Source organism: Muntiacus reevesi, chromosome 13 (assembly GCF_963930625.1).
Source record: "Muntiacus reevesi chromosome 13, mMunRee1.1, whole genome shotgun sequence".
Lineage (NCBI taxonomy): Eukaryota > Metazoa > Chordata > Mammalia > Artiodactyla > Cervidae > Muntiacus > Muntiacus reevesi.
This window is the reverse complement of record NC_089261.1, coordinates 20,108,268-20,126,866: the sequence shown is the minus strand read 5'-3', so window position 1 is coordinate 20,126,866 and position 18,599 is coordinate 20,108,268. Positions and strand designations below refer to the sequence as shown.

The following is an 18,599-nucleotide window of genomic DNA, read 5'->3' as shown; positions in this document are numbered from 1 at the left end:
ATTCTAAAATTTTTTTGGGGGGTGGGGGGGCTGTGCCACGTGGCTTGTGGGATATCTTAGTTCCCTGATCAGGTTTTGATTGAACCTGAATTGAACCCAGGTCTTCACAGAGAAAGCGCTGAGTCCTAACCACTGGACTAGGTACAGGGATTCCCTGACCTCGTTTTTTATTTGGTTTAGATGAGCATTTTCTCAGCATATGTATAATTTTAATAGCTTAATTAAAATCTGTAATTTATATTATACCATGGTTTGTACAACCCTTCCCCTAATGTTGGGCAGTTTATGTTGTTTGGGTTTTTTTTTTTTTAATGGTTATAAAGGCATCTGTTTACATTATTTTTTTTCATATACTATATTTCTTCTTCTGCATTCTCTGATGCAGGATTTAGGGGTCAGAAGTATTAATATTATAAGGTCCTTGATTCATACTGCCAAGCTTCTTAGAGCTAAACCAGTTTATGTGTTAAGGCAACTCATAAGAGCATGTGGGGTATTTCCAGAAATGGCAACTAAGTTGGTTTGGAGGGAACAGAGGTGGGAGAAGTGGGTTAAGGCTCCTTAGTGGAGGAACTGGATGCTGTGCTGAGTAATTTGGGAGCTTCTTCTGGATTGGAGTGGACAGCTTCTGTAAAAGCCAGGTAGCAGATATTTTAGGTTATACAGTGGCTCTGTGGAGTCTCAGTTTTTCATTGTAATGTGAAAGCAGTCCCAGATGAGAGAAAACAAATGGTCATGACTTTGTGCCAATAAAACTTCATAAAAACAGGAAGTAAGTTGAAATTGGCTTTCAGGTGATAGCTCTCAAACTATTTTGGACAACAACAAAATATGTATTATATCATGACCTACTACATACACACATACGTGTGTATGAAACTGAAGCAAAATTTTATTTAAAAAAAAAAACCATTCCCCTACTTCATGTGATGCACTATGGTATTTAATGTTTTATATGTTTGTTTATAATGCTAATTGCAACCCACCAACTTGATTTCATGATCCGCTAATGGGACATGACCTACAATTTGAAAACACCATAAGATAATGGGAGAGATCCTTGTAAAATTTTTTTAAGTGAAAACGTAACCCATCCCTGAATAAGTTTAGGAACTAACTAAACATTGCTGCAGTGATTTAGATAAGTGACTCCAAATAAAGGTGGAACCATGATATTAATATTGAAGAGTGACTGCATTCTATACTGTGATTGTGGAAAAATCAGAGCTTCAGTGCCATGCACCATTTTTTCTAAAGCCGGCTTCCACCCTCTTCTGAGTTGGAAAATTCTGTTTAATGCCTGAGCACTTGACTGGTTCTTCCATTAAAGGCACGCAGGGCCTTGTTCCCTTCCGCTGTTGTTCAGGTTATGTGAAATTGCCTCCGGAGAAATTTGCACCTAAAAAACAGGGCGATGGTGGTAAGGACCTTCCCACAGAAGCAAAGAAGCTTCAGCTGAATTCTGCAGAGGAACTGTACGCTGAGATCAGAGATAAAAACTTCAATGCCGTGGGCTCCGTGCTTAGCAAGAAAGCAAAGGTGATCTCTGCAGCATTCGAGGTGAGATGGTTTGGTTGTTATCCAGCTTCTGTAGGTCACAGGCTAGACTGCTTACCCCTCCTAGCAAGGAAGGACTGTCAAAAGTGCAGCCACTAAGCGGGGCTGCAGTTATCCTAACAAACTGTGGACTCAGCCACTGGAGGACCCAAGGTTTTCTTTTTTTTCTTTTTAATATATGCACCTTTATTCATTCATTCATTTATTCATTCTGCACCTTGTAGCATGCAGTATCTTAGATCCCCAACCACGGCTGGAACCCATGCCCCCTGCATTGGAAGCAAGAAGTTTCTAACCACTGAACCACCAGGGAAATCCCCCCCCCAAGGTTTTCTTTTTAAACTTCTTCCCAGACCCATGAGAAAAGGTGTTTTTCTCTTTTAGGGAGAGAAAGGGGTAGTATTTTCAGTTTACAAGCGTTCACCATAAATATTTGTTTTACGTTTTTAATTATTTTCCATCTCTCTTAAGAGGAAGCCAGCTGTACTCTAAACAAAAGATTCTCTATAATAGAACTTGCAATGTGGGCCAAAAGCTCCCAGTTTAGCCAACATACCAATGGCAAGGGAACTCTGCAGATGCAGGAGGTGATAATAAGAGCGAAATCCCAGGATCCCAGAACTTTTAAATGGACGGCTTCATTATCACCTTCCTGCCTCCTCTTGCCCAGCCACTGGGTTATTCTTGGTTAAGCTCATTTTTGAATTGGGAATTCAGTAGGATGCTGAACTCTGCATGTTTAGTCTTTGGAAACATATATTAGGAGAACTTTGAAGACTGATTTTTTTCACTGAGTGTGTAGTTCCAGGTTTCATCTTCTTTTTTTTTTGGTGGTGTTTTTTTTTTTTTTTTTTATGTGGACCATTTTTAAAATCTTTATTGAACTTATTACAATTTTTGCTTCTGTTGTTCATGTTCTGGTTTTTTGGCCATGAGGCATGTGTGATTCGACCAGGGATCAAACCCACACCCCCTGCATGGGAAGGTAAAGTCTTAAAACACTGGACACACCTGGGAGGTCCCTAGGTTTCATCTTTCTTAGGATTAGTATTCGTTAATTGATTTGCCTCACTTTTCTGAGTTACTTGCTTTACAATTACTAAACTTTGCAGCAAAAAAAATTTCTCACATGAAGTAAGGTTCTTTTTATCCATGGACAATATTCAAGATTGAGATTCAGCAGTAAGAATGGATTTTTTTTCTGTGACAGAGGAAACTTGTTGCTATTTATGTTCCCCTCTTAACCTAATGTCTTAATTTTAATTTTTTACTCAGAAATGTTTGTGGATAACCTAATATTGTCCCCCACAAATACTAATCACAATATTATCTGGTGCCTGGGAAGGAAAAAAATCTTAGGCATTTGCTCCCTAAAAAAGTACTAATGTAGTGAACAGGAACACCGAGCCTGTCTTTTCTGTTTTTCTATGTCATGTTGAAGTTGGGTCTGGCCTGATTTATTTGTATTACATTCTTTCTTTTGCATTAGTATAAATCGAATGTCCTCTAAGCAACACAAAGAACAGAGCGCTTAAAATATCTTCCCCACTTCCCGCTTCTGCTGTTTTCTGCATTTCAGGAAAGGCACAACGCCAAGACGGTTGGGGAGATCAAGCAGTTCGTTTCACAGCTGCCCCACATGCAGGCAGCACGAGGCTCCCTTGCAAATCACACCTCGATTGCAGAACTGATCAAAGATGTAACTAGTGAGTATCCTTGGGAAGTGATGGAGCTCACCTGGGGCTGACGCACTGTGACTGACACGGTGGCCATTGGCACCACCATGCTCCCTGGGAGGGCTAGCTCTGTTTTAATACCATATGTTATCCTCAGTGTTAATTAAATGTTCCCATGTTTATAGTAAAAAATGTTCCCTTTGTGATTAACTCAGTTTTCTTTCATTAATAAGATAATGTAATCATGTAATACAATATTTGGATTGTCAAAAAGAGAAAAAAATTCTTCCCCTAACATGAGGCAGTTAATTTTTTCAGTCTGGTTTTTATCCTGTCATTAAGGATTACTTAGAGCAGCATCCAGTCTCTGTTTGAGTTTTCGTTTGAAGACTCCCTAGGTAGAGAGCGTATGTTAAATATTTTGAAAGAGCTTGGGAAATGCCTGTTACACTAAAGATGAATTTACTTGTTAAAACACAGGCTATAAAAGCTGAGTTAGAGATTGTTCAATGCCCTGTTTTATAAAGTATACTTTGAATCTTACATAAAAGTGTTAGAAAATCAGTCCTTTGTTTTCATGTTGATGGAAGTGGAAATCAGGTGAAACTGGGTTAGAGCTGATGATGCAGGTAAAAGGCTCTTGGCAAATTAGCTTTCATTGATACTGAAGAAAAATTCCTAAGATCTTATTAGAGTCCTAAGGATCTTGAGATTTCATTAGAGTCCTAAGAATAGTGAAAGGGGGTACAGTGGTTGACTATTCCTGGATGTAACTTAGGAGGTCAAAATTGTAGTTTTCCATGTTTCTTAGAAGATTCTTTTCAGGTGACAGTTTGAATTTTTTGTCTGCTTTCTTTTCTGCATGTTTCTTTTTTGTTTTTCCTGCATGTTTCTTAATCATGCTTTGTGTGTGAAAGTATTAACATTGATTGAATTTCTCACTTACGAATTTGCCATTTCCGTTTTAGCTTCTGAGGACTTCTTCGATAAACTGACAGTAGAGCAGGAGTTCATGTCTGGAATAGACACGGATAAAGTACGTGAGCATGAGCCTGTCCTAACAAACAGCTGATACTGTATCAAAACCAAGCTTACAGCTGGAAAAGCAGTTGCTTTGATTCCCATGCCTTATCCAAATATTTTGAAGAGCAGGTGCAAAATGTGAAAATAGAGATCTTAATCAAGTATTTAAGATTATTATATTGAAGGCACTTTCTTCAGTGCACAGAGAGGTGAGGTCCTGCCCCTGAAATCAAAGATCTCTAAATGAATAGATTTACTTCCTAAGTGAATTGGTCTCTTTTTTTAAATTAATTTATTTGGCTGCACCGGGTCTTGGTTGCGGCATGTGGAATCTTTTCGCTGTGGCATGTGGGATCCAGTTCCCTGAGCAGGGATCTATCCCAGGCCCCCTGCATTGGGATCACTGAGTCTTAGCCACTGGATCACCAGAGAGGTCCCAGCAAATTGGTGTAATAGTTCCTTTACATATCCATATCTATTACTAAATTTGAAAAGATTCAATTTATGAAAATTCCCAATTCTTGTTACTGTATGCTGATAAGTTGCTGCCGGGGTAGCCAGGATCACACACCTGGGACATGCAGCAGCCTCTGGAGGTTGTCCATCCGTGGAGACAGATGAGTCCAGACAGGCTGCTGGGTCCCTCAAGTCTGCCTCACCAGCCTGCCGCTCCCGATCTCTGGTGTGTCTGCGTGGTGGCGGGGGTGTGTCTAGCAGGGGCCAAAGGAGCTACTCTGGAGGGAGCTGAGGGAAAGTGCAGATAGAATGAGCCCTTCTCCCACTCATCTCCTTTATTTGGCTTTGAAAAATAATAGTAAATATCCAGTTGTGTCAGCCCCCAGTCCAGATGCTGGTACCTGTCTACACTTTGTTTTCAGGTCAACAGCTACATTGAGGATTGTATTGCCCAAAAACATCCCCTGATCAAGGTGTTAAGACTAGTTTGCCTCCAATCTGTGTGCAATAGTGGACTCAAACAGAAAGTTCTGGATTATTACAAAAGAGAAATTCTACAGGTCAGTATATTTTTAAATGACTAATTTGCCAGGGGTGAAAGCCTCTTTCTAAAAAAGTACTTCCCAAAGCTGCTAGTTGGGTGTGGTGTTTCCATTATCTTTTAAGTGTCTTAATACCTGGAGGGATTGTCCTTGGTATTTATTGTCTGCTGTGTTTGCATAATAATAGCAATAGTTAATGTTTATTGAGCTTTTACTACATGCCAGGCTTAGTTAGAAGAGTGTTAGTGTATTCATTTGTTTAATCCTTACAAAGGTAATGAGCAAGATAGTCTTATCCCCACTTTATGGATGAGAAAACTAAGGCATAGAATAGTGCTGTAACTTGCCCAAGGTCACCAGCTAGTGTGTGCCAGTTGTTTTTCATTCCCTAAGTTGTGTCTCTTTGAGACACCATAGACTGCAGCACTCCAGGCTCCTCTGTCCTCTACTATCTCCCAGAGTTTGCTTAAATTCATGTCCGTTGAGTTGGTGATGCCATCTAATTATCTCATCCTCTGTCGTCCCCTTCTCCTTTTGCCTTCAGTCTTTCCCAGCATGAGGATCTTTTCCAATGAGTTGGCTCTTCGCATCAGGTGGTCAGAGTATTGAAGCTTCAGCATCAGTCCTTCCAATGAATAGTCAGATTGATTTCGTTTAGAATTGAGTGACTTAATCTCCTTGCAGTCCAAGGGACTATCAAGAGTCTTCCCAACACCACAGTTCAAAAGCATCAATTCCTTGGTGCTCCACCTTTATGATCCAGCTCTCACATCTGTACATGATACTGGAAAAACCATAGCTTTGACCATATGGACCTTTGTTGGCAAAGTGATGTCTCTGCATTTTAATACGCTGTTTAGGTTTGTCATAGCTTTTCTTCCAAGGAACAAGCATCTTTTGATTTCACAGCTGTAGCCACTGTCCACAGTGATTCTGGAGCCCAAGAAAGGAAAGTCTGTCACTGCTTCCACGTTCTCCCCTTCTGTTTACCCTGAAGTAATGGAACCAGATGCCATGATCTTAGTTTTTTTAGTACTTAGTTTTAAGCCAGTTCTTTCACTCTCCTCTTTCACCCTTATCAAGAGAGTCTTCAGTTCCTCTTCACGTTCTGCTATAAGAATGGTATCATCTGCATATCTGTGGTGGTTGTGTTCTTGCCAAGAGAATCCCATGGATAGTATGTACCGGAGCCAGCACTAAACCCAGACAGCCAGGGCCTAGTGCTCCTGCTCTTTAACCAGACAATTCCACAGAGGAAGGGAACTTTCTGATGACAATTCCTTAGCTGACTTACTTAAATCAAGCCAGTTACTTCATAGTAAGGAAAGGCCCACCATTGTTTTTAAAATTCTCCTGTTTAAAAATGTTTCAGGCTGTATTATTTGCTGTTACTATTTACAGTTAAGTACGTTATTGTCAATACTAAATACTCAGTTTAGGTTTTTTGTTTGCTTCGCCTTTAAAAAATTACACATGAATTCTCATCATATAACATTCAAATGAAGCAGAAGTATATGGTGCAAGAGCTTCCCAGGTAGCTCAGAAGGTAAAGAATCTGCCTGCAATGCAGGAGACCCGAGTTCAATCCCTGGGTCTGGAAAATCCCTGGAGAAGGGAATGGCAAGCCATTCCAGTATTATTATTGCCTGGAGAATTTCATGGACAGAGGAGCCTGGTGGGCTACAGTCCATGGGTTCGTATAGAGTTGGACACAACTGAGCATCTAACACACACACGCGCGCATATACACACACACACAATACAAACTGTGACCCTCCTCGCCTCCCGCTCCCCCCCAGGGACTCACGTGAGCAGTTTGGTTTGTGTGCTTCCAGATCCCCTTCTTTGCGTGTGTGTTCAAAGAGTGTTTACATGTACAGACCATGGGGCGAGACCAACTGGATCTGAGTCCCAACTCTGTTACTCATTAGCTGTGTGACCTTGGGCAAGTTATTTAAAGTTCTCTGTAAAATGGAGATAATATCTACCTCTTGGAGTTATAGTAAGAATGATTGAGCTAACAGATACAAAGCACTTAAAACATGAAAAGTATCATATAAGCATCAGCTTTTATTACTCATTAGATCTCTTTTTAATAGAAATAAAATCCTATTATGTGAAGTACAGTAAGTCCTGTACACACAAACCTTCGAAAGTTACAAACTTTCCAAGATGTGAATGTGCATTCCATCAATGTGAGGCTTAAGAGAAACTGCAGTTTGCCCTCCAATTGTGTTAGTTGGGTACTCAGGCTAACTTTGCTGGACTTAAAAAATGTGCTCTCAGAACAGAACTCTTTTGTATCTAGAGGACTTACTATACTCTATTTTTTTTTGTCCTTAAGAATAAATCCAGAAACTTGTTCTTAATTAGGATGTGTATGTCTGCCTCATTTTGCTTTTAACAGCTAATTATATTCCATATAAAAATATACTATAATTTGTGTTTTTTGGCCATGCTATGGGGGATCTCAGTTGCCTGACCAGGGATCAGACCCCCACCTCCTGCAATGGAAACATGGGCTCTTAACCACTGGACTGCCAGGGAAGTCCAGAATACTATAATTTATTTGATGCTCACTTAAGTTGGGCCCTTAAATTCTTGGAACTTTGAGGCGAAAAGTTTAAATACTTTGAGTGATCCAGCGACCTGGATTTGTTGTCATGGGCAAGCAGCTTTAGGACCGGCTTCCTTCCTGCCCTGCCCTGCACCCTTGGACAGTCAGCGCCTGGATTTTGGTAACATGCCCCAGAGTGCTCACCAGTGGATTTATTGGAAGTGCTCCTTTTTGAAAGTCACAGAAACCATTTTCCTGATTTGATTTCTCTTGCAGACCTATGGCTATGAGCACATCCTGACCTTGCATAACCTTGAGAAGGCTGGTCTGCTGAAGCCACAGACGGGGGGCAGAAACAATTACCCCACTATCCGGAAAACGTTACGCCTTTGGATGGATGATGTAAATGAGCAAGTAAGATGCTACTCTTCAACTCACTGAGAGTTTCCCAGGTGGCTCAGTGGTAAAAAAATTGCCTGCCAATGCAGAAGATAATAGGAGACTCGGGTTCGATCCCTGGGTCGGGAGGATCCCCTGGAGGAGGAAATGGCAACTCACTCCATTATTCTTGCCTGAAAAATCCCATGGCCAAAGGAGCCTGGTGGGCTACAGCCCACAGGGTCGCAAAGAGTCAGACACGCCCATACACACTTCAACTCATTTGAGTTCCCGTTAATGGTTTATTGCCACGACACAACACTACTTGATCAATTCATCTGCCTTCCTTTCTAAAGACAGTTTTCTAATTTTTTTTTTTTTAATGTGTGGATCCTAGCAGAAAGCAGTGCTCTTGTACTGAGTAGTTTGATGGAGTTTTATAAAGATGGGGTGGACCAGGGACAGGCAGTGCAGTAGAGAACCACTCACCCCTTCCCATCTGAGGTCTGAGGGCAGGGGTTCCAGAACCTGGAGAGCAGAGCTGTGTGGTGACAAGCCAAGGGACTCAACCAGCCTCTGGCAGCATTACAGAGAGGGAGTCAGGGCAACAAAACGTGACCGCACAATCCTGTCCTCTCTCCATTTTCCAGCTGGTATGGAGCCCACAGGGCTGCCTCCGGGTCACAGAGCACCAGGTTGAAGGTGGGGAGGGTCAGGCAAGGATCTGGTACAAAAGGAAAGCAGTTGGTGAGAAACAAGGTTCCTCCCATAGCCAACTTCAGTCTCCACTCAGAATTGATCATTATAACCAGTTTGTTATGCATCTTCCCAGAAAGATTCTGTGTATAGACAACATTTTTTTAAATATTTATTTATTGATTTGGCTGCCTCGGGTCTTAACTGTGGCATGTGGGATCTAGTTCCCTGAACAGAGATTGAACCCAGGCCCTCTACATTGGGAATACAGAGTCTTAGCCACTGGACCACCAGGCAATCCTCGACAAACATTTTTACATAAATGGTGCATATTCTATACCTTGGGTCTTCAAAGTAGGGTGCACTTTGCTTTATATTATTTATTCCCATCTTTCTAAATTTCCTTTTTCCTGTATTCTTTTTTTGGTTTTTCATAAGGGGCTTTTGTGCCTAAAAGCTAACAATTAAACAATCTCTTCTCTCAGTGCTAAAATTGGATTGTTTCTCCCCAGTGGGAATATCAGTTCAGTTCAGTTCGGTCACTCAGTCGTGTCTGACTCTTTGCATCACCATGAACCGCAGCACGCCAGGCCTCCCTGTCCATCAGCAACTCCCGGAGTCCACCCAAACCCATGTCCATTGAGTCGGTGATGCCATAACCATCTCATCCTCTGTCGTCCCCCTCTCCTCCTGCCCTAAATCTTTCCCAGCATCAGGGTCTTTTCAAATGAGTAACCTCTCCGCACCAGGTGGCCAAAGTATTAGAGTTTCAGCTTCAACATCAGTCCCTCCAATGAACACCCAGGACCCATCTCAGTTAGGATGGACTGGTTGGATCTCCTTGCAGTCCAAGGGACTCTCAAGAGTCTTCTCCAACACCACAGTTCAAGAGCATCAATTCTTCAGCGCTCAGCTTTCTTTATAGTCCAACTCTCACATCCATACATGATTACTGGAAAAACCATAGCCTTGACTAGATGGACCTTTGTTGACAATCCTGGGTCGGGAGGATCCCCTGGAGGAGGAAATGGCAACTCACTCCAGTGTTCTTGCCTGAAAAATCCCATGGCCAAAGGAGCCTGGTGGGCTACTTTGTTGACAAAGTGATGTCTCTGCTTTTTAATGTGCTGTCTAGGTTGGTCATAACTTTCCTTCCAAGGAGTAAGCGTCTTTTAATTTCATGGCTGCAATCACCATCCGCAGTGATTCTGGAGCCCAGAAAAATAGTCTGTCACTGTTTCCACTGTTTTCCCATCTATTTGCCATGATCTTAGTTTTCTGAATGTTGGGCTTTAAGCCAACTTTTTCACTCTCCTTTTTCACTTTTATCAAGAGGCTCTTTAGTTCTTCACTTTCTACCATAAGGGTGGTGTCATCTGCATATCTGGGGTTATTGATACTTCTCCCAGCAATCTTGATTCCAGCTTGTGCTTTTTCCAGCCCAGCGTTTCTCATGATGTACTCTGCATATAGTTAAATAAGCAGGGTGACAATATACAGCCTTGATGTACTCCTTTCCCTATTTGGAACTAGTCTTTTGTTCCATGGCCAGTTCTAACTTGCTTCCTGACCTGTATACAGGTTTCTCAAGAGGTAGGTCAGGTGGTCCGGTATTTCCATCTCTTTCAGAATTTTCCACAGTTTATTGTGATCCACACAGTCAAAGGCTTTGACATAGTAAATAAAGGAGAAATAGATGTTTTTCTGGAACTCTCTTGCTTTTTTGATGATCCAGCAGATGTTGGCAATTTGATTTCTGGTTCCTCTGCCTTTTCTAAAACCAGCTTGAACATCTGGAAGTTCATGGTTCACTAATTGCTGAAGCCTGGCTTGGAGAATTTTGAGCATTACTTTACTAGCATATGAGATGAGTGCAATGGTGTGGTAGTTAGAATATTCTTTGGCATTACCTTTCTTTGGGATTAGAATGACAGCCATAATTCCTGTATTGTACAATGTAAATCATGTATTAGTTTGGCTCTTCACTGCCGTGACCAGCCTGTACCTACCTCACCCATCCGCCTCTTACTCTCTCAGCACTCAGGATCTTACTTCCAAGCAGGGATGGAACCTGTGCTTCCTGCATATATGGAAGTACAGAGTCTTAATCAATGGATCACCAGGGAAGGCCCCTCCTTCATTCTTTTATATATGTATTTGACTGCATTAGGTCTTAGTTGCTGCATGTGGGATCTTTCACTATGATTCATGGATTTAGCTGCACTGCAGCATGTGAGATCTTAGTTCCCCAGCTAGGAAATCAAACCTGCATCTGCTGCATTGGGAGGTGGATTCTTAACCACCGGACCACCAGAGAAGTCCTCCCTCCTTCATTATTTTAAGTTCTTTTTAATTGCTTCATAATGGTTTTTCAGTTATATCTTGTTTTATGATTTATTAGAAATTCAAGTCATTTGCAGTCTTTCACTAGTTCATACAGTGTTGCATTAATATGTTTGTGCTTTGGTCTTTTCTCCTCTGGAGTACAAGCCCCTCTGTGGGATAGAAGCCTGAAAGTAGAATTGACGAGTCCAAGGGTTCTGTTTCTCAGCTAGACAGTGACACTTTACCTGCGAAGAAGTTCCTTGCCAAACCAAGTAACAACTTTCCATCTTCAGTACCTCGAGATGCTTTGGGTGGCTTTTGAAGGTTTGAATCGAAACCTTTGGAGGGAGTAGCATGGAAACATGTACATTACCATATGTTAAATACATAGTCAGTGGGAATTTGCTGTGTGATGCATGAGCTCAAATCCAATGCTCTTGACAAACTAGAGGAGTGGGATGGGGTAGGAGGGAGGCTCAAGAGGGAGGGGATGTATGTATACCTATCCAGGTGGTGCTGGTGGTAAAGAACCCGCCTGCCCATGCAGGAGACTAGGGTTTGATCCCTGGGTCAGGAAGATCCCCTGGAGGAGGAAATGGCAATGCACTCCAATATTTTTGCTTGGAAAATGCCATGGACAGAGGAGCCTGGCGGGCTCCAGTCCATGGGGTCGCAGAGTCAGACTCGACTGAGCACATGCACACATGGCTGATTCATGTTGATGTATGGCAGAAACACATTATTGTAAAGTAATTATCCTCCAATTAAAAATACATTACAAAAAAGAAGAAGGTGAACCCTTGGCTGCCAAGGGTTGAACAGAGCCAAGCATGAGTGAACGAGAATATTTTGATATTAGAGAAAGATATTTCAATACTGCTGCCAGATATTTCAGCATTGGAGCAGGCTATTTTGGGGCTTTGTGTTTCTACCTTCAAAGCCAAATCAAATAATTTTGCATTACCCCCAAAGCTGCAGTTAGGTGGCTCCCCTTCTCTGTCTCTTGCTGTACAAGCGCTTTTCTCTTCAATGATTTAACAGAACCCCACGGACATATCGTACGTATACAGTGGTTACGCCCCACTCAGTGTGCGACTGGCCCAGCTGCTTTCCCGGCCTGGCTGGCGGAGTATTGAGGAAGTTCTGCGCATCCTCCCAGGGCCCCACTTTGAGGAACGGCAGCCGTTGCCCACAGGACTGCAAAAGAAACGTAAGTCCAGGACCCATATCTACATATACTCCTGCACTATTTCTGTGGTTTTCACGTATTAGAGCAATTGCTTTGTAAAATACATTTGTAAAGGACTTAGGAGTCAGAGTCCAATATGCCGCTTTTGTTAGTTGTGAATTACATTGTAAGCACTGGAACTCATTACTCCCTCAGGATTAGCAGATTTCAGCCTCTGAGTTGAGGATCTCCGAAGTTAGAAAAAACATTGAGATCAAAATCATGGTTCCTGAGTTTCATGTGAACCATCTGTACCAAAACATATGTGACTTTTCTTAGGAATGATGCAGTCTTTTTAAGAGGTGGGAAGAGAAGCATCAATAATAAATAGTTATTCTCTGGCAGTCCAGGGGTTAAGACTCTGTGCTTTCCAATGCTGGAGGTGAGGGTTTGATCCCTGGTCAGGAAACTATGATCTCACATGCTGCACAGCCAAAAATAAATAATTTTTTAAAATAATGATAATGATTCTTCATTCTGAAATGTTCAAATTTTAGGTCAACCAGGAGAAAACCGAGTCACTCTGATCTTTTTCCTCGGGGGTGTAACCTTTGCTGAAATTGCCGCCCTGCGATTTCTCTCCCAGCTGGAAGATGGAGGTACAGAATATGTCATCGCCACCACTAAACTAATCAACGGGGCCAGCTGGATAGAGTCACTAATGGAAAAACCTTTCTAGGGTGTTCCAAGTAGACTTACCAGTGAACTACAGAATAAACTGCTCCTTTGAAGAAGTTACTGGAACAGCAGTGCTGTTCCATGGAGAAATAGGAATAACAGGAATAACAACAGGAATGCAGAATTTACTTTGGGGTCAGCCTCTTAAATTAGGCAGTTTTCTCCTTTCAGTTTCTCTTTTTGTGTTCTTAAATTTCTTAAAGAATGGAAGAGACTCAGCCTGTGTAAAAGAAATCCCAGTCTTTAATGTTCTGAGCCCAGGATCTCCATTAGAGACCTCTGGAAATATATGAAGGGTGGTGTGGATGGGTAATCTGTTCAGCCACATAAATGGAGCCAGTTCTTAAGAACGCAGGGACCAACCAGGTAAAAATGAAAATAAAAGTGGAAGTCCAACCCCTAATAAATAGTGCTGAATTTCTTGGAGGTGCATCATGCCTAGGGCAGTGGCCCAGTGTTAGGGGCCTGAGGCTGGTATCTCAAATCCCTGAGTTGGAGATTGTTTTTTCCTGTAGAACATGGCACCTTACATCCAGTGTCAGCAGTCTCTAAGTTACCCGGTCGCCAGGGCAAGTTTTGGTTTCTCTGTTTTTTATTCCTCTGCTTCTAAAAAAGCAAAGGTTTGGAAGAGCTTCTTGCCCCAGGACAGAGTTTATGCTCTCTGTGATCAGCTGAATTGTTGTGGATCCCCGACTTATCAAGGGCTTTTTGCATTGAGGAAGACTCAGCTTTCTGAGAATGTATTTGAAGATGCGTTCTTAGTGCACGTGTTATTAACTCTTAAGAAATTTCAGTGGTAGATGCCTTCAGTTTTCTTCCCTGCTCATCGTGAGCCCCACCATCCAGCTGGTTCCCCACTCCCCCACCCTTGAGCAGTGATAGCTTTGCTTCTTCAGCATCTGGCAGCTCCCCCTCCCAGGTAAGTGCCACACCTGCTGCCCCAGCAGTCTACAGCCACTCCTTACATCGTCTCCAGTGTTTGTTTTGCTAGGAAACACCCAGCTCCCTGGTCTGGTGACGTCATCCCCCTCCGGTACAGCTTGTTGGTGATCCAGGCATTCAGCTGCTACCGGTCCCGGGGGAGACTGCTAGGCTGTGGAAGGGAGGTGAGAAGGTGCTGGCAGCGAAGTTGGAAATCTCCCTCCTGCTCCGTCCCAGCATCTGAAAGAGTTAAGGCCAAGAAGGAGACTAAATTAATGGTTTTACAGCCCTTGCCCAAGTCTCCAGCAAAATTAGCTGACGCCCCCCCCCTTTGCTGGGGTCCAAAGTCAGTGTCCCTCCCCAGGTGTTATTTCTTTTCTCTTAAAAAAAAATAAAATATTTATTTGGCTCCACTGGGTCTCAGTTGCAGCACTTGGGATCTTCTTTGCTGCAGCATGTGGGATCTAGTTCCCTGACCAGGGATCAAACCCAGGCCCCCTGCATTGAGAGTGCAGAGTCTTAGCCAGTGGATCACCAGGGAAGTCCCCCGAGGTGTCATTTCTGTTGTTAATTAGTACCTGTACATGTTTTCATCTTTTTTTTCTCTAGTGAAATTCTGTTAGCACATGCCATGTTATGAGTGAAGGAAAAATTCTGCATTTTAAAAAAAATCTCTTTAGTGTGAAAATGAGGGGTAGAAGAGGGAATATTTAAAAGATTAGCTTCTTGTGAATTTAACTTGGCTTTAACATTCAGTATTTGGAAAGGTCTTAAAGAAAGCAATTCCTGTTTTAGGAATCCTTTCTCAACTCCTTGTTAGCCCAGGGAGATTACTTTATACCTTCCAGCCCCAGTGGCTCTCAGTCTCAGCTGCTGTAGAGAATAAAACGCACCTTGTCCATCAGTGTTGTTGGCTCCTGGGATTCAATTCAAGTCCAGTCAAGTCCCCTTGCCTGGGGTTTTGTCCTGTGAACAGATGCTTAGTTGTGTCTCATGTGTCTGCATTCACTCATGACTCTCTACTCTCTTGCTCTGAGCATAGTTAGGTCAGCTCCTAAAAATGCATTCAGCGTAAGACTTCAAAACCTCAATTGCTTCATTTGTATGCAAATAGAAAGTGGGGGATAATTATACATTATACGCCTTTGTGTAAGTTCACTTAATACTTGAAGCAGTCTTTGTCCCAAAGAAGTGTGCCCTTACTGAGAAAAAGGGTACGTGAATGGTACATTGATTCTTGGAAAGGGTGGATTGTTTACATCATGTCTGGACTTTTTGTCTAGTTGGGTAGACGGTTCTGCAACACCAGCAGTCCTACAAAAAGAAGTCTCCGTAGATAAAGAAGCCTACATAGGCACTATTTTGTGTCCTTCTGTACACTTTTGAATTGTAGCCAAAAGAGAAATAAGTATTTGAACTGTAGTTTAATTGTGGAGCAAGAGACTAATGGTTACACGAGGTTTAAAACAGCGCACTTTAAACGTTTTCTTGTATGTTGGAGTATAGCTGATTAACTATGTTGTGATAGTTTCAGGGGGACAGCAAAGAGACTCAGCCATACATGTATCCATTCTCCCCGAATCCAGTAACAGCACATTTAATTCTTGAAGAGAACTGGGAAGGGAGATTTCCATGTGTTCAATCACTGTAGCTCTGTCCTCACGGCAGGTGAATTATAATTAATCTGACATGCAGTCTGTCTCTTGTCCTCAGTTGTACTGTTTATAGTCAGCAGAGCTGAACTCAAAAAAAAAAAAAAAAACTTCTTTAAAAAAAATATACCAAACAGAGTGCCTAAAGCAGCCAGTAAGAGGGGCTGTGATAAAGATGGCAAGGCAGAGAAATACAGACACCACATAGACTATGAATGATAAACAGAATGAATTATACTTGAGAACCTTGTATATATTTCAATCCTATGGTTTAACAATGACATACTGTAGAAAATAGAGGATGCTTTTTGTCATCCAACAATCAAAAGACAGTACTGTAAAATTTCTCCGACTCTCTTACTTCTAAATGGATGCATGTGAACTTCAAGCTATATAATGTGTCTCAGCTTCAGTTACTCCATTGCGACATTATTTAGTTGCTAAGTCAGGTCTGACTATTTGTGACCCCATGGACTGTAGTCCACTAAGCTCCTCTGTCCATGGGATTTTCCCAGGCAAGAATACTGAAGTGGGTGGCCATTTCCTTCTCCAGGGGATCTTCTGGACCCAGAGATCAAACCCGTGTCTTCTGCAGTGGCAAGCGGATTCTATACCACTGAGCCACCTGGGAAGGCCTAATTGGGTGGTGACTAGAGTCTACAAAGGCTGGAACACAAAACTGCCTTAAGATGATCCATATGAAGGATGTGAGAGTTAAAGGGTAACAGAATCAGGGCTATTTTAGTAGCCTTTTGCATGTTACTTTGGTGTGGGATTAGAATATAAATCTCAGCCATACTTGCCTGTGACTAGGCAGGACACAGCCCTCCAGATGACCAGGTCTCTGTGGGGAGTAATTACTCACTGACTTCCTGCACGCAGCTTGATAATGTTCCGCTCCTGTTTTCAACCCGGCTGCAGCGGGGCAATGATTTGATAATAAGAGATCCTGATCAAATTAGAGAGCCATTTGGCTTCTGGATGATGATGTTGATAAAAGGGTTGATGTCCACACTGCCTTTTTTTTTTTAAAGGTCAAAACATAGTCTTAACTACAAGCTACTACAAAAAGCAGAGGAACGGGGAGCAGCATAAAGTTTGTGCTTTCTTTTCCCTTCATTGCTACATCTGGGAAAGGGTCTGTTCTTTATTGGCTGGAATCCTGACTGGTTCTTTTTACCTTACATTTGGTAGAGTTGAAATTGGAAGTGGGTACATTGCGAAGGTGTCTATATGATGAGTCTCTAAATGGCAACACTGAATTAGAATTGAGCACTTGAGAGCTCTTGGTTTTCTGAGCTAGTTCTCACACAAATGCTTGAAATTGCATGTTTTAAGACAAAAATAAAAAAGCTAAAGTTTTTGCTTTAGTTGGGCAGTCATAAGTGAATGTTGTATGTACAGTGGTTCTTCTTGTCTGAGACTCAAGGATGGGACTGCTCTTTGTGGAAGTTTGTTAGAAAAGAATCTGGACCGTATCCCACCCAGTGTTCAGAAAAGCCAAGCCAGGAGGACCATGAAATCCCCACTGTGTACCACTTGCTCAACACCTCTAAGGCAGGAGCTTTTGCAGGCAACCTCAGAGCTGTGTGGGCTGTGATGGTGACACAGGCAGAGGGTGGGCAAGCCTGCCAGCGCCCCGCCTGGTCTGGACTTGCCTGTGCGCAGCTCCCTGAGAGATCGGGGACCACGTGGAGATTGTGATTGGTCTCTAGACCACACCTAGTTGGTGAGCGCAGCTGCTGCCTGAAAGTCCCTCAGCTCTGCCGACATCGCTGGAGCGCACACAAGCCTACCTTCAGACAGCAGACCGGAGAGGGACGGTGGAGCTGCCACAGTGCAGGAGTCGTGGAAACTTTGCTGAGTGAGTGAAATGGGGAGACAGGGAAGTCGGTCGCTGGCACTAAGGGGTGTTGCTGGGTAGGGCAGCAGTGAAGGTAAAGAATTGGTTTGTAATTGTTACCATCTGATTCCATCCGTGATGGAAGATAGAGGGCTGGAGCGGATGCCAAGAGCATTACGGGCAAAGAGATAAGCCCAGAGTCAAACTGATACCCACCTCTTGGCACTCCTGCGATCCTGGCTGGCCAGAAGGGCAAGCATGCCTAGCCACAAAGCAGCGGTCCTCAAACTCTTGAAAACTGATAAGCCTTGGGGCCACAGAAATTGCAGAAGGGCTGCAGCGAGGGCCCGCTGCTTTCCCCCTACTCAAAAGGATCTCTCTTCCTCTCCCAAGCAGCGCTGACAGCTGGGACTGCAGCTTGAATGATGGCAAAAAGCAAGCTTTACTCCATCAGCCCATTAGCAACACTCGCAACATTAAAAATGCAGGAGGTGGACGGGAGGAGAGGGTTGGAGATGAAGACCAGTGCAGCAGCGGGAACTGGGAACTCTCCTCTCCAGGCTTCCCTCCTCTGAGCTCAAATCCAGATCAGGAGCCAAAGAATGAGGAGAACGTTCAGTTTAAAAGAACTACAAAATGTAAATACAGACAGTGTCCACGTGGTTGTTAGGGAGAAAATCAGCACTTTGGGCTTCCTTAGCCTTAGGAAGGTGTGTTTACTTTTTAGAGGTCCTAGTCTAGCCCCGTGTCCACACTGCCTCTAACGGTGCCGGACTCGGTAGCGCTTGCTTAGTGTCCGGCAGAGGTTGGTCTAAAGAGAGAACCGTCCTCTTGGCGTGCTCAGGGTCTTCTGCGTGCCCCCACTCCGCAGGTCCTCGGGCCTCCCGTGTTGGGCGATGCCGACCTCGTCCACCATCCATGTGCTGCAGCTACTGCGAGAGCTGCTGGCTTTCGTGCTCCTCAGCTACACGGTGCTCATCGGGGCGCTGCTGCTGGCCGGTTGGACCACCTACTTCCTGGTGCTGAAGTGACAGCGCCGCCGGCCGGGCTCCCTGCCCCTCCCACCT

The 18,599-nt window shown here is 43.2% G+C and overlaps 2 protein-coding genes across 2 annotated transcripts in view; both read left to right on the top strand.

Moving 5' to 3' along the window:
• The window catches only part of VPS33A (VPS33A core subunit of CORVET and HOPS complexes), a 29,300-nt gene extending 15,777 nt beyond the window's left edge, over positions 1 to 13,523 (top strand). The window contains exons 7-13 of the mRNA XM_065903717.1: positions 1,367 to 1,560; positions 3,137 to 3,263; positions 4,202 to 4,269; positions 5,135 to 5,272; positions 8,088 to 8,225; positions 12,252 to 12,420; positions 12,936 to 13,523. Coding sequence (XP_065759789.1) covers positions 1,367 to 1,560; positions 3,137 to 3,263; positions 4,202 to 4,269; positions 5,135 to 5,272; positions 8,088 to 8,225; positions 12,252 to 12,420; positions 12,936 to 13,117 — 1,016 coding nt within the window. The 3' untranslated portion in view covers positions 13,118 to 13,523. The remainder of the gene's footprint in view (positions 1 to 1,366; positions 1,561 to 3,136; positions 3,264 to 4,201; positions 4,270 to 5,134; positions 5,273 to 8,087; positions 8,226 to 12,251; positions 12,421 to 12,935) is intronic.
• A 2,548-nt stretch (positions 13,524 to 16,071) lies between these two features.
• On the top strand, positions 16,072 to 18,563 carry LOC136145432 (uncharacterized). Its single transcript, XM_065903718.1, has 2 exons — positions 16,072 to 17,553; positions 18,404 to 18,563. Exon 2 carries the CDS (start codon positions 18,429 to 18,431, stop codon positions 18,561 to 18,563), a length of 135 nt encoding a protein of 44 aa, XP_065759790.1. The 5' UTR covers positions 16,072 to 17,553; positions 18,404 to 18,428.
• Positions 18,564 to 18,599: the final 36 nt, after the last annotated feature.

Bases quoted from the DNA above. Each gene is read 5' to 3' on its own strand.
- LOC136145432 (XM_065903718.1), top strand. From the start codon at position 18,429: ATGCCGACCTCGTCCACCATCCATGTGCTGCAGCTACTGCGAGAGCTG.